The sequence below is a fragment of the Pelodiscus sinensis genome, chromosome 3 (genome assembly GCF_052426305.1).
Source record: "Pelodiscus sinensis isolate ZL-2025 chromosome 3, ASM5242630v1, whole genome shotgun sequence".
Taxonomy (NCBI): Eukaryota; Metazoa; Chordata; order Testudines; family Trionychidae; genus Pelodiscus; species Pelodiscus sinensis.
In genome coordinates, this window is record NC_143054.1 from 190,277,411 (window position 1) to 190,293,590 (window position 16,180).

A 16,180-nucleotide genomic window follows, 5' to 3' on the forward strand; every position below is an offset into this window, starting at 1 on the left:
AAGGATTGAAAAATTGGTAAGACTGAAACCGAAGGGAGGAGCTCTCTAGTTACTTTGAGGTGAAGAGGCTGAAGCTGTTTGGAAAATATGTAGGACAGAAAGAGTAAGAAGGATCCTTTGCAACACAGTTACAGGGAGCTGAGTCCTGTATTAGGTAAGATTAGCCTTTGTTCTGACCTTCTTGGTCTCATGGTAGTCTTTTGTTACATAATCACATGCTGGCTTTCCTGCCTCATTGAGTGCTTAGGATGAATGGTGCTCAGTGAACAGGTGCATATGCAGTATTTTAATCTTCATTCATCTTCACGAACGCCTCTGTGAGTCAGTGGTATTATCCTGACGTTTGAAGGCAAAATTATGCCCACTGATTTTGGGAGCCCAATCTGAGATGCCTAGGACCTTACTTTCTCAGAGTATTAAGTTTCTACAACTTTTTATGTTCAACACCCAGGTCTTGTAGACTTGTTACAGCTGTGAGTGCTCAGCCCTTGTGCAAATCTGACTCCAGGTGTGTCAGATTGGGCACCCAGAAAATGAGGAACACAGTCAGTGGTTAGCTGCAACAATTTTGGTTTAGATGACGTGTCTGTCATGACAGGGACAGAATCCAGTTATCCTAGGGGCGTTCAGCTGCTTTAACCATAAAGCTATATTTTTTTCTTCTTTTAATCCATTGGTTCATTCATTGCTCATCATCTAACTTCTACAACGAATGAAGTGGCGATCCTGCAGCCAGCAGTCTTAATCTCTATGCAACTCTGATCTATACCTAAAGCGCTATCCATCCTGTGCACTGAATGAAGCACAACCCCTGTTTGTTCATTTATTTTAAGTATATGTGATCATGTAATTAAGGTTTCTATGCATCCCATGAGTGGGGCAAATTAAGAATACACTGGCATTCCATCACTTTGAGCGCTTGACTTTACTATCTTTAATGTAAATTTTTGGATGCAATTAGCTTTAAAAAAAATACAGAAAAATGTATACAAAACCATATTAATACCCGTTTGGATCATTAACAGAGTTGGGATCTTTAGAAACACTGCACAGTTCTACTAATTCTTGAGTCTGTGGTCCGTTAGAAGGGACGAGGCACTCACTTTGCCCATGTGTTTCAAAGCTGTTTGCTTACAGCTGTGTTGAGGCTCTGGAATCCTGTATTTAAAATCCTGGAGTGGAGTATATTTAGTGGTATAACCACTTCTGCCTCACTTCTGTCCTCTTCTATCCATTTGCCTCCCATCCCTAACCCCTATCAGTCTGCTCCTATCCATCTGCTTCTAGACTTTTATTCCTGTTCTCCTTTTCATTATCCTGTTGCATGAGGTTATTTTGTCAGTAGTCCAATGGCACTACTGACTGCATAGAAAATACTGTTTGCTCTGAGTTCCAGTGCCTCAAACCATAGTAGGTGCCAGCAGGAACAAATTCAGAAGTCTTGCTTCATAGGCTGGATAATGCCCCATCATTTTTGCAGGATCCTAGAATCATAGAGCTGGACAAGACCTCAGGAGGTCATCAAGTCCAGCCCCCTGCCCAAGGCGGGACCAATCCCAACCCCAGGGATGGTGCATGTTCAGTATTCTTGCATGTAGAAGCTGTAGGGATGATGCATGCTCTGTGCATATGGAAGAGTGTTTTCATCACTTCAGCAGTTCACTACGTCCGATTATGCAAACAGAGGATCTGACCCAAGTGCTGCTTGCATGCATGCTTCCCTCCATCCCATCCGCCTTTTATTTCTGGAGTGAAGTGTGTAGATTGGTATAATAAAGGAATCTTTGGTTCTCAACCAAAAATAATATCCAAAACATTTCTATATGGTTTGCTTTTGTGAATTTTGAGACTTAAAACTGTTTTTCAGTCACCATGTTACTTTAAAGATTTTTTTTTGACTAGTTCAGAATTAGTTTTGTTCCTGTATTTCTATTGCCAAGCCTTGCTGCTATCTAAGATTTATTATTATACTCCAGGATATTTTTTTGTATAGCATCTTAATAACCAGCTGTTTAAAATAAAAAGAAAATTACAAAAGACTAATGTAGGAAGACTGTATACGGAAAGTCTGAGATTTGAATTAATTTAAAAATTTAAGGTTTGGCACAACTTTTCACACACAGTTGTAGCAAAGCATATTTTGTGAATGATTCAGTTATCTTTGAATCATAATCATTTAAACATAGATCCAATACCAGAGTAAATCAATTAGATTTGGTTCCAGTTTTTTTAAGCATTGTTTCTCTTAGGCACAAAATGAGTGATTGTATTGAAGTGTTTGTTCATCTGTTTTCCTGCAGTCATATTTGATTCAAGCAATAATTACCATAGGTAGCATTTGCCAGCTCTCAAAGTTTTACACACTCCCATAGAAGGCTTTGGTAATTTTGACTTTGTTTGTGGCACACTACAATCATATTCCTAATATTTTAAAATACTTCTAAGCTTTGTATTTTCATTTAATTTGAAACAGTCATCCCTGAGGAAGAGTGAAAATGTGAATATTAAATAGGAGTTAAAACAGAACTTTAAAAATTACATTTTCATTCTAAATAAAACTAAGAGTAATAATTTCCTCGTAAGGTGCACACAACCTCAGTCATATATTGCTTGAAGGGATATATGGAGTGAGACACGGTATTTTTTCTTCCATATGATCTTTTTCTTTATTCTTGGTTACAGTTTGAATGAGGTACTCCTGCTTCATGCAGTGCACAAAAGATATTCACTCCATCCAGCAAACTAGAGCTCTGCAGGAGTTCTTTGTACTGTATATCTTTAGGTACTACTGTCCTGTCCCTTAATACTTCATCTTTTGAGAAGTGAGATTAAATCTACCTCTTGATGCAGGATAACCCCCAAGGTCTCTGGGAAATTATCAGGTATTTTTGATTTTCAGAGCTTAGACAAAACAAAATCCACTTAATATCAGTCATCTATTAGGCAGTCTCATCTGAAAAGATCATGGAGGATACATCCTGTTTTACATAAGACTTCCTTATTGTGGTCTACTCTTCAGGGGCGGGAAAGCCCTCTCAGGTGTTTACAGGTGTTCCCCTGTACATTTGTCAGATAATTTCTATCAAAGTTCTTTCAGCTACAGGTTGAACATCTTTGGTTCGGGACTCTGGTCTGGCAACATCTGTGATCCAGCAGGACCATTGATGTTGCTGGAGCAGAGAGCCCGGGAAGGGAGCAATGGAGCCACAGCACACCGAGGCAGCAGGACCCAGGGCTGGGGGCAGAGGAGTCTGGCAATCTGCTGACTGACCCCAGGGGAGCCTGGAGCCCTTCAGCAGAGGGGCTGACATCCCCATAAATGGCAAACTCCCTCTTTTGGGATCAGTCCGGTCCTGAGGAAGCCAGATCAGGGAAGTCCAACCTGACCTTGCAACAAGGGTTTCATATTAACAAGGCATGTATCAAGATTCTTCCTTTATCTCGCTATATGGAATGAATTTGCTGATTTGGAATCGCTAGAATGGAGAAATGTTTTTGCTCTACTTCCACTTCAGGCAAGATTGAAGGATATCCAGCATATCATCATCTCTCTTAAACATTTTCTGAGAGGCCTGATTTGAGACTTAGGAAATTTGCACATTTTGTTTTCGATAATTTGCAAACATCTTGTTCACAGCCTTCTCAGTGGCAATCCCTAGTGGTCAATCTTTGTCTTAGTTACAGTGGTGGATATCTCATTGGGGCTACCTACACTTGTCACACTTCCTAAAAAGTCTCACTTTTTTCAGACCCAGATTCCTAGGTAAAACATGGTTACTTTTTAAAAAAAAATCTGTCAGTTATCCTGGCCTTTCTTCATATTTAGAAAAAGAATGTTTAGACATTAAACAAAAAATTTGTTGAGTGCTTGTTCATGTCCATTCCACTGTATATGTGTGCGCTCACCACAAGCACCAGTGCTAGAAGTTTTTCCCTCAGCAGTACCTACAGGGAAGCAGCCCTAGCAACCCCAGGAATGGTGGGTGCATCCATGTTGTGGTATAAGTGATGCCAAGTGTTAATTAATTAGTGTTAAAAGTTCAAGTTAGAGTCCCAGGTGAAACTTAGCTTAGAGACAGTGTATGCCTCGGTGCCCAGGGTTTAAAACATGGTAAAAATGCAAATGTGTCATGCCTGTTAGTGAGCTGAATAACCATTGCCTTTGATGTTTGGGTGAGGAGCACATTAGTGACAAGTGCCACATTTGCAAATCGTTTAAGCCTGGGACAGAAAAACAAAGACATTCGCTTCAAGGCATTCCTAATGGAGTTGTTACCAGCCCTGGCACCAGAGACCAGGTCGGACTTGGGCCCTAACAGTGGAGCCTCAGTTCAGGGCACTCAGCATGCTCATTGGGCTGGCACCATTCCACCTCATGTTCTCTGTCAGAGAAGGCAAAGATGTTGGCGAGGGGATGCTCCCAGACATCCTGACACACAGCCTTCAGGCATTGGATGATTGGAGAAGGACTGCATGTGCCCCTGTATGCACCCTCTGATCCTGGAGGCAGGAGTCAAGGTGCCACTCATTGGAGCCCCAGCGAACATCGGCGTGTTCCCAGCCTTCCTACGGATAATACTGAGATGGGTCCCCAGTGTCTTGAAGACTTTAGTACCACTCCTAAGATCACTCATAGCATGGCCAACAGTCATTGTCTCACTGACCCCGGTACCCTTCTCTATGCTTGTCTTGTATGTGAAGCTCTGGAGCAAGGAGGTCTTGTTCCCAGCTCAGGTCCCAATCCTAATTCTAGTACTGAGGAAGCGTTGAAAGACATAGATCACTGGACTCCCATAGCCAATCCTCCAGTCCATGCTACTCCCCAAAATCTCATGGCAGAGGCTTGTCGGACAAGTCCTCCCGAGCACATGCAACCTGCTTGGTCGCCGGACACCCGGAAGCCATCCCACAACCGGTTCCCCGGACACTCATGGAGATGTCGGAGGCCAGCACTGAGCAGGACTCCTTGTGTCTGGGCCAAGACCCAGCACTAGAAGTACTGCCCCCATCCTTGATGCTGCCACTGCAGGGATGACTACAAGGACAATGGCCAACACCATGGTTCCCTGGTGATTTACTTAGCCCATCCAGCTGTCACACCCAACCTTGGTGATTTCCAAGTGGCCATCAACTTCCAGTTTCCCCTCCAAGAGGCAAGCCCAGGAGAGGAACCTAGCACCAAGCCACAGCACCGCAACAAGTCATCAGTCCATTCCAGAGGAGAGGACTGATGTGGTGGTGCTGGTGTCCACCACAGAAGACCATTGCAAGTCTCCTGCACTTGGAATCTCAAGAGGATGCCAAGATGGATCAAGAGCTCTGGAAGTAGGTAGTAGCCAATCTGGGACTCTAAGCAGACGAGTTAAGGAGCCTGCAGATGCACTCTTGGATGTGCCTAGTTCCCCAGCGACGGCCCAGATGGCCCTACCTTCACGTGACAGTCAGAAAGATCATCGCAACCTTGTTTTAAAACCCCTGCTGCCTGTCTCAAAAAGGTCAGAAAGTAAGGACTTTATCCCAGCTAATGTCTACAGCTACCTCTATTTCCCCCCCCCCCCCCCCCCCCCCGCCCATGCCCAACTTCTTAGTGAGGGAGGTGGTTAACCAGGAGAGGCAGGGGACTGCGGCAGCCAAGGCTGCCTTGCAAGCTGCCTCGGCTGCCTTGCAAGCTGCCTCTGATGCGACAGACTTGCACAATGGCATCTGTAATCACGATGCATTGAGTGTCCTGATGGCTTCTCTCTAGCCTGTCCATAGGGACACAGAACTCTCCACAGGAGAGTTTGATGGTCAAACTCTGTTTGCTGAGCAGACAGATTCAAAGTTTACAGAGGCTGAAGGACTACTGTACTATGCTTAAGATCCTGGAGTTGTATGTTCCCACTCCTACCTGAAGGAACCATAAACCAGCACACTCTACTGGTTAGGATAGCCAGCCCTGACAAGAGTCTACAGCCGGAAAGTACAGGGGGTACAAGTGGAGACTGAACAAGTCCTCCACTCTGGAATGGTCATGCTCCATCCTTCCCCCCCTTGCAGCCCCCTCAAACAAGGGGCAAAAGAATGGAAAGCTCTTTAGGGACCCTTCTCACTCAGGAGGTCTGGTAGCTCTTGCAACTGGAAGCAGTGGAAGAAGTTCCACCCCAGTATCGAAAGAGGTATTTCCTAATTCTGAAAACCAAGGCTGATCTGTGATCCATATTGGACCTAAAGAAGCTCATGTTCCACATGGTCTTCCTAGCCTCCATTATACCTGCCCTAGATCCAGGAGACTGGTATGCCACTCTTGACCCAAAGGACACCTACTTCCACAAGGTCATTTTCCCAGTGCTCACATGCCATGTACTCAGGCCTCTTCTATGGCATACTTCTACTGTTTCTTACCACTTTTTAGTAGTTTGTCACTGATTGTTTATTTGGCAGTGTAGAAAGCTACTTTCAAGCATAATCAAGATTTTTCCCTCTTTTTTTTTTTTTTTTCATGGCTTTCATTTTGAGCGAGTTGAGGGACAAAACAATGTTGAGGTTTATTTGTAAATTGCTATTTTCAATTACATAGGTGAGGTAGTCTGCAGTCATCTCTTGACCCTGTCTAGACTACAATAGTGATACCAAAAGAAGACCATTCCGTTTTCCTCTCTCTAGCCATAGGCCTTCTGACTTCTTAGTAATACATTTTTATTCATGAGATGTGATGTGGACAATCATTTCTAAACTATTTGAAACCGTGAAGGAAGTTTAAAGCTTTTCTTGTGGTATTTGGCAGACTCCGGAAAGAGCTGTATTATTCTCCAAGTCCTGCTTTGCCAGGTGGATCAAATGATTTCATTTTCCAGGAAGATAAATCAGCAATCTGGTAGCCTCCTTTGAGATTGAGTCTCATTCCGCTGGAGATGCAGCACACTTTCCTATCCAAAATTTGCTCTCTCCAAAGAGAATCTGTGAAGTCAGTTGCAGAGCATCAATATTTTTCTTCTAAGCATTATGAAACTTAGTTACTATTAGGGGTGTGAGGTTTTAACTGGTAAGCCTCACCCTTAATGGGTGAGGCGTATTGACCCATGGGAGGGACTGCTTCAGGCAGGGGTTGCTCTGCATATGTTCCGAGCATGCTCCCTTTTCTCTACCTCATGTTGACAAACATTTTTAAAGTTATTTTGCCTTTAAAGCTTTGAATCTGGGTTTCCAGTCATATCAGAAGTCTGTTTCTAATTTTTAATAAACTTAAACAACAAAGAATCTAGTAGCACTTTAAAGACTAACAAAACATATAGGTGGTGGTCTGAGCTTTCGTGGGCGCAGCCCATACCTCTCCCTAACCAAAATAGTCAGACACCAAGGTGTGTGCTTGAGGGAAAGTTTTGTGAATTTAATATTTAGACCTTTACTTTCTCTCTCTTTTTCTTTCTTTTTTTTTTTTAAGTGGATGCTGGGATGTTTTTTGTAAAATCAAAGGATGTGTACAGCTTTTGATAACCTGTAGCGTTGTGTGCACACAATGCTTATTCCAGTATTTCAGAGCAGTTTTAAGGTAACTAAATATGATCACTATACCTATTTTTCTTTCTGTTGCTGTCGATCAGATTATATCATTTATAGTACAGAACCAAAAATCATGACTTTTTTCCTGCATGAGGTGCGCACACATGACTTTATTTGAAAAAAGTTGAAGTTGGGGGAGAAAACTGAACATGAATCACACAAGCTTATGCATTCCATTACAAACTAACAACTCAGAAATCTTTAACTTTATTTACATTTAAATGTCCTTCCCCTTTTCTCTGAACATCTCTCTTCTTGTGAAACCCTATATTTTAATTTTTTCCAATATAGAATTGTAGGATGAGTTAGGGATGTTAAATTTCGATTAATCAGCAAATTGAGTAGTCAATGGAATTTCCATCGACTACTCAATTAGTTGAGAGAGCACTGGCTATCCTTTCTGTGCCTCTGCCTTTTAAATGTAGTAAGTGCCCCACAGACAGGGACTGCTTCAGACCTCTCTCATGCCATTTCCCTCACTGCACCTCCGCCTCCCCTGTCCCCTTACAGAGATGGTGCTGGGGGGGAACCAGCTTTTAATTCAGCTCCCCACAGCACCAGCTCCTGCTCTCCCCTATAGCAGAGGCAGCAAGGCAGGAGGAAATGACTAGTCGGCTCCATGCAGCCGGCAGTCTGGCAAATCGGTTACCAGGTAAGGATTCTGGTAAGCCTAATGCTTACCGGGTAATGGTTAACGAATTGACCTTTAGCATTCCTAGTTCTAACACTAGTTGTGTCGGGCAAATGAATTAATCTTTCAAATACTTCATTTCTCTTCTTTCCCAAAAACCAAAGCAATTTTGTGCCAAATTGAAGCACTTTGAAGTCCTAATATGGAGGATACAGCTGTTAAGCTATTGTTCTAGCTCAGGCCTAGGCAAAATACGGCCACAGGCCAGATCTGGCCCGTGGACATGGCGGAGAGCCCCAGGCAGGCTCCCCACTTACCTCATCCCAACTGGCCAATGGGAGCTGCCTGTTTCCATAACAGGCAGCCACAAAACACAAGAGGCTCATAGGCTGCAGCCATGTGCTCTGTGAATAACTATGTGGAGGGTGGGGCAAGCAGGGAGGCTGATACAAGAAAGGGCTGCTGGCTGGTAAGTCTCCCAGCCAGAGCCTGCCTCTGGCACCCCAGCCCCTCCCTTCCCCAGCCATCTACCTGCCACAATACTCCACATATCCAAATCCTCTGCCCCCCTCCTGTGCCTATACCCCCTCCACATCTGGCATCCCATCCCCTGCCCCAGATCAGTCCCCTCCTGCCCTTCCTCACAACCCAAACCCCTGCACCCCAGTCCAGTGCCCCAGGTCACAACTGCCTCCTTCACCCAAATTCCTTCCCTTACCCCGAGCTCTCATCTGCACCCAACCTCCATCCCAGACCCTGCACCTCCTCCATTAATATCATGGAAGAGTGCAACCCTTGATCACTTTGCAAATTCTTGGAGTGGCCCCCCTGTCAAAAATTGTGACACTTGTAGACTGCAATGCTAGGTTGGGGAGAGAAGGCAGTCCAGTGAATCAGAAGTACTGGGGATTGCTACTCCTTCTCTCAATCGTGTACCACTGTGGTGCTGGTGGTGTGGATGAGGGGGGAGGATTTGTATAGCAAGCTGAACTTTGCCCGGGATGTGTTACCTTGAGTGTCAATATTTGTGCATTTGCATGGCTCAAAAGATGGTAGATACTTCTTTTTGGATTCGGACCTTGATGATAAGGTATTAGAGAGGGTTTTTAAGAGGATGAAAAAACTTGTAAGAAAATTAAGTTTGTCAGTTCATTTGTTCTTGGTGTTTTTTTTTTTTTTTTTGCTGTAGGACTGAAAGAAACTGCTGAAGAGTTGGTCAAAAGCAAGTTAGAAGGAAAAGATAAATTAACTCCATGGGAACAATTTTTAGAAAAAAAGAAAGAGAAAAGAAAATTGAAGAAGAAAATCAAGGTACACATCTCTGATTACTCACTTTAATTAAAAACCTATAAATGTCCTTTTTTGCTTTGAATTAAATGTAAAGGAGTTACAGCTTATAGAATTATTTTGAGGGCTGATGATATGGTGTGCCTTCATTTAGAGACTGTGTTTACAAGTAACTTACCAAAGCTAGAGCATTAGGAGGATACTCCAGGTAATGCTAGTCAGAACAAACAGGCTTTCACGTATTTTCATCTGTCGTTGGCAGCCAGAGTTAAATATCATAAATTTATACGATTAAAGGAACATAAACATGCATCTACCCAGAAATCTACCTTTTGATCTTAGAATTTTGTTACACTCTGGAATGATTAAGCAATTAAATTTGTTGCTAAAATATGATTGGCTAGCAAGACTTCTGATTGAGATGCCCAAAATTCAGTTTCCCAAAGTTCTAGCAGTATAAACATTTTGAACAGCATTGAGGAATTGCTCAGATATCAACTGGATGTGTACACTTGAGGGATATTTCGATATATAAATTACAAAAACGGCCACTGGCTTTTCTACCCTGGTTCTTTTTTGCCTTTTCATTTACCAAAGGAATTTGTGAATTGATTTCTGTGGTGGTAACTAGGGATATTAAAAGTCGACTAATCAGCTAATTGGCTCTTACTACATTTAAAGGGCAGAGGCGCAGTGGGGGTGGAGGTCCCAACATTTAAAAGGCTAAGGCGCAGCAGTCGGACCTGGTGTCAGCAGGGACTCCTTGAGTCTCCGCTCGTGCCATTTCCCCCACTGCACCTTTGCCTACCCTGCTTCCCTGAGGAGATGGTGCTGGGGGAAATCAGCTTTTAAATCATCTCCCTCCAACACCAACTGCTGTTCCCCGCCCTCTTCCTCTCCCCCCCCATACAGAGGCAGCAAGGGCTGTGGGGAAGCAACTAGTCAAGTAGTGACTCAACTACCCAATAAGCCTAGGCATATTGAGTAGTCTACTAGTTGCCTACATCTCTAGTGGTAACACATGGATGTAGGGAGACTTTTTTTTTAATATTCTGCCTAATCTTCCCTGTATCTTTCTTTCATTCTGAATCAATCCCCATATCACAGATGTGGTTTTCCCATAATGCCTCCTGCTGGTGAAGGGTGGCCTTTTAAGTGCTCCCTGCCTCAGTTTACATATTCTTGGCATAAGTCTTTGAACTGTTAAATAATAAAGTCAGAAGTAGGTTGTCTGTATCTGTAAATAAACAAATAGAAAAGGCAACTGCTTTGTTGCAGTGTTTAAACAAAGGACCTTTCTTGGAACTGGGGTTTTGGACTAGCTCTGAGGATCACTTCCATGGTCCTAATCTCACCCAGCACTTACCTCAGAAGAAGCAGACAAGCCTTTTTAACTGGCTTTCTGCTTCCCTGTCAATCTGTGTCTCCTCCTGCTCCTTCCGGGCCTACGGAGAAGAACATCTTGTTATCCCCGCCCAAGTAAGTTTCATTTAAGCAGAGGGTGTCAGGGCTTAAGACAGCAAAGGCTGATAGACCCCATCACATCGAGATAGCAGTTTAATTACAATAACTTCTGTGACGCTGTCAGTGTATTTCTCCATTTTTCTAATGAGTTACAAATGGGATCTGATCAGTAACTGCTAAAAACTGAAAGCAGTGTGGCTACTTGTGTTAAATAGTGTTTCTAGAGGCTACAGCAACTCTTGCTAGTGTAAGATTCTCATTTACCTGACTAAAAATGACAGGGTAATGGCTCTCATATGTTGGAGGCTTAGTGTTCTAAGGAAAAGGCCCTCAGTTCTTTGACTTATTTACCCTAAAAGTTTAAACCCATATATAATAAACTTCAGGGCACAGTCTAAAGTTTTTTACCCACACTTTTGCCTAAGGAAGGTTTTTCTGGAGGATATTTGCTACTTTTTTTATTCCTATTTTAAATAGGACCTGCAGACTTTATAAATCTCCCAGTAAGTATTGTGAACTTTTTAAATTTGTTGAGTTTATATTCTTTGTTTATAAAATACAGGCAATCATGAAGCAGGTGTGATTGAGCAGATGTGCTTTTTTTGACAATAACTTCAACCTGAATGAGAACTTCCTCTTGTAGAGAAGAAAGGACCTATTATCTCCTTTGTAGTTCATAAACATGCTGAGCATACTGTCCACTCCTCTGGGTGGAATGATGTTACTCATTATTGATCTCCTTGAATCATTAACTTAAAAATATTGTGTGTGTATATGGAGAACCAAAAATTTTCTTCTGATCCTACAACTAATTAGAATGTTCATACAGGATATTTTCTATGGACTTAAAAGACTTTTGAATTTGTCAGTTACGTTGCTTTATTGTGTACATAAGATTTATAGTTCAGTGTGTTGCATACAGATTTACGTTCACCTTAGTTCTTAATTTATGGTGTCTTTTTTAAAATCTATGCCGGGGTGGCCAAACTGTTAGAGACAAAGAGCCAAAATAGTGATGGATACAGCGCAAAGAGCAGAGGGAAAGAAGTTGTTGAGCAAAAAAAAAGTTTCAAAAACGCTGCCCCTTTAACAGCTGTGTGTGGCCCAAGCAGGCTTTCATTGGCTGCAAAGTTGTTGAGCCCACCCTCCACCCCCCAAAAAAACAAACAACCCACAAAAAACCTGCTGTCCCTTTAAGAGCTGTGTGTAGCCCAAGCAGGCTTCCGTCGGCTGCAGTGTAAGATCTCGCTGCCCCAAGTGGTGCCCTGACCAGACAAGGAAAAAGGTCAGAGCAGGGGAACACAGAACAGTTGCGGGTGTGGGAGCCGCAATTTTTCCTTTGAAGAGCAGCATGTGGCTCGCAAGCCGTGGGTTGGCCACCCCTGATCTATGCCATTCAGATTGCATCCTTAAATTTGTGAATTGGTAGCAGGTACCAGAAATTGTTTCATTTAGATAAAACTTCTATATTAATGGCATAGTAATGGAAATAGTGAAATCACTGTATTTTATTATAGACCACTGCCAAGGAAGAATTGAGTGAAGATGAATTTCCATCTGATGTTGATGTTAATGACCCATTCTTTGCTGAGGAACTTGGGAAAACAGGTGGGTCAATGAAAGTAATTTTCACTTGTTTAAATTTAACGTATTCTTACTTAAAATAACAGGCTATAGAAATAAAGTATAGAAATAAGACTCGGATACCAGGGTTCATGTGTGAAATTTGTGATACGGAGTTTGTGATAGCATGTGCATCTTGTCCTGTATTGTATGGAATGTCAGGAAGACATTTCTTCCAGTATTTTCAGCAATGAGCAACTGGCCATTGCCAGAAAGTGGCTATGTGGGAGTCAGACCTATCAGTTAGTCCTCTTAATGCACCATGAGAAGAAGAAAGAACTTGCTTGTCCTTGAAAGCTGAAGAAATTTTACCCTTTGTATAAACAGAAACACAGGGTTGAACAGCTTTGATGAGGCCCCTTTGAGGTTTGAATAATTGAGATAAGTAGATAAAATGTTATGTACATTTCCAGGTGGAATTTGAGCTCCTACCCTTAAGCTTTTCAGTCACTAACTGGGAGTGCAAAAGTTGTAGAGGATGATAAAGAGCCAGAAGTTGTGGCAATCACTTCAACTTTTTTAGTTTTAGATGGAAATGGGAAATGGGAAAAAAATTTCAAGATCAAAGAAGATTTGTGATGGTTAAAATGGGTGAGGATTCAAGCATCCTTACTTTGGGTGAACTGTTCACCCTCTTAACCCTGTCTGCTGCACCTTGATGTAACTGCTAGTCCCAGCCTGAATGAAGTGGGGAAGAATGAGTGCAATATTTGTCACAGTTGAGGCAACTGTAACTAGATTTCCCCTCAGTGGTCCTGCCTGAACACCAACTGTTTGTCTTCTGCCACCTTAGCCATTGACTTTCTTGTGTGTAGACCCATGTGTCCCTCCCTTCTGGTTGGAGTATTTCCAGGCTCCACGGTTGCCTGCCTTAACCGTGTTGCTCCTACCGGAGACAAGACTGTTTGCTTGCAGTCACTTCTTTGCTGACCCCCAACTAGCTCCCACCAAGCCCCACTCCCCTTGGCACCTAGATCCCCTGCTGATCCCCCTCCTTCAACACCTAGACCCCTCTGCTGAGCCCCAGCCACCTTCGCCTGGAAGCCCCTACAGAGTCCCATTGCTCCCATACTTGGAACTTCCCGCCCCCCACAAGCCTTTGTGAATTGTATCTTTCTCCCCCCCCCCCCCCCGGACTCCTCCTTTGAGCTGTCTACTCCCAGATTGTCCCACACAGAATTGTCTCCCCACACACCTGGATCCCCCCCACATTGACCCTTTCATACTTGGTTCTTGCCTGGTTGAGCCTGCTTGCCCGGTCAGAGCGTCAGGGTCCCACAGTGTTTCTGGCAGGATTGGGCAACATCAGGTGCAGCCTGATCACTGATTTTCTTGTCCCAGGGATGAGAAGTGGGGGCGCTGCATGTTTGTGATAGCATGTGCATCTTGTCCTGTATTGTATGGAATGTCAGGAAGACATTTCTCCCAGTATTTTCAGCAGGGTGATGGCCCACTTTTGTGCAGCTAGTGACTTGTGCTCTCCACTGTCATGCAGCAGCCTTTGCACTTATTTATTGACAGATAAAATGTGCATAATTTTAAAATACGGTGTGCAAAATTTGAACAGAATGCCATCAGGAGTAAAGAATCGAGGCCTTTATTGGACATGGGGACTTCTTCATTTGCTGGATCAGGAAGAAGGCCCCGAGCCTGAAAACCCCCCAGCTGTGCATCCAAAAAATACTTGGTTTGTTTGTCTGGGTCCTGGAGAATCTCATTTGAAGGAGTATGGACATACCTATGTAGGGAATGGCTTCAATGGCTGATAATCAGAGACGTTATATTGACATTCCCCTCCTCTTAGGAGGTGCATACAATTTCCAGTAACACATGTACATTCACGTTTTTAATACAGTGGAGCCAAAGGTATTAACCCTAATTCAACAAGATTAAATCTAATTCAGTACAGTTGATCTTAATTCCATAAGGTTTGTCTGGGATTTTGCAGGATATTGTCAGTCTGTCACACTAACCATCTAGCCTTGTTAAAAATAAAATTGCTCTTGGTATTGGAACCAGATTGCCGTTCAAGTAAAAATGGGTGCCAAGCAGAAAACACTGCCAACCCCAGGTGGTAACAGCAGCAGACAAATGGAAGAGGCTTGTTTCTGTCCCGGGTATTGGTGTAGAAAGAATGTAAATGTTTTGCCTTTCTTAATTCTGAAGTTGGTTTTCGTTAGGCCTTTCTGATAACATAACTGCAGTGATCACTTAAAGCAGGGGTGGGTGGTAATTTTTGGTGGAGGGGACCACTCCAAGATCTTGGAAAGTGATCAAGGGCTGCACTTTTCTGTGGAGGAGGTGTGGGGTCTAGGATGGAGGTTGGGTACAGAAGGCCACATGGGGTAAGGGACTGGGGTGCAGGAGATGGTGTGAGGTCTGAGAGGATGTTTGGGTGCAGGAGGGGGTTGTGACCTAGGTCAGGAGAGTGGGATGCAGGGTCTGGGAGGGAGTTTGGGTGCAGGAGAGGATTCTGGCCTGGGGGAGGGATGTAGGAATGGGTACATCGTCTAGGAGGGAGTTGTGACTTGGGTCAGGGGCATGCAGAGGGTTTGGATGGTGACCTGGGGGAGGGAGTTGAGGCGCAGGGTGCCAGAGGCAGGCTCTGGCTAGGAGGCGCTTACCTAAGCGACTCCTGGCTAGCATCCTTAAGGCAAACAGGGCTCCTTGCCTGCTGCAGCTCCAGATGACTTAAAGCTGCAGGCTGCTCCCTCCATGTGGCTTGCAGCTCCAGGAGGGGGGTGGGGGGGAAAAGGCTTGTGCTGCCCCCATCTCCCAGGCCAATCTCTTAGCTCCTATTGGCTATTTCCAGCACACAGGAGCTGAGAGATTGGCTGGGGTCAATTCCTTTTGGCCAGTTCTTTCTGGCCAATAGGTATTGAGGATTAAGCTGGAGGCGGAGAGATCACACACAGCCTCCCCCTTCCTCCAGGGCAGAGAGCTGCCAAACTGCACTTTAAACCTGTGGCAGCTCTGTGTCTGAGAGTCCCGGCAGGGTGGTCCATGGGGTGGATCTGGTGGCTTTGTGGGCTGAATCTGGCCCCCGGGCCATATTTGCCAAGCCCTGACTTAAAGGTAGTCTGCTTCAAGAAGTTGCCTTTGAGGGGGGGAAAAAAACAAACTGTGTTGGATTAATAGGATAGCAAATGGCTTGATATTAGATTTATGGTAATTGTTCATGCCAGTATAGAGTGATTTCCCAGATACATGGCCTAAGGCTTTTATTTTATGCATAAATTGATCATGTTGTTTCTTTGTCTTTGAGAATGTTAAGATTTTGCAACAATTTCTAGAAAATAGCACTCCTTTTTCTGTAAACGGAACTCTAGTGTGTGTATAACATGCTTTAATCAGTCATGGCAAACAACTCAGAAATGGAGGACTATGCAGGCTTTGAAAATCTGTGATGATCTAATATTAAATATGTAGCAGATTTTCTGTGTTTTTATTTTGTCCAAACGTGTGCAGTTTGTATGCTTATGTGGGCATTGGGAATTGCTCTTGAATAATTTCTCGGGAATGTGGCATTTAGAAAATAAACAGGTCTGACCTAGATATTGCACATGATTTTCACAAGCTTCTAACTCACGCTACTTCTAGGAACATATATAAACTTCATTTCCTAGTGATTAG

At 43.6% G+C, this 16,180-nt stretch overlaps 1 protein-coding gene across 1 annotated transcript in view; it reads left to right on the forward strand.

The window, feature by feature from the left end:
* ESF1 (ESF1 nucleolar pre-rRNA processing protein) overlaps positions 1–16,180 on the forward strand; it is a 77,023-nt gene that overhangs the window by 45,667 nt on the left and 15,176 nt on the right. The window contains exons 10-11 of the mRNA XM_075925629.2: positions 9,363–9,484; positions 12,442–12,532. Coding sequence (XP_075781744.2) covers positions 9,363–9,484; positions 12,442–12,532 — 213 coding nt within the window. The remainder of the gene's footprint in view (positions 1–9,362; positions 9,485–12,441; positions 12,533–16,180) is intronic.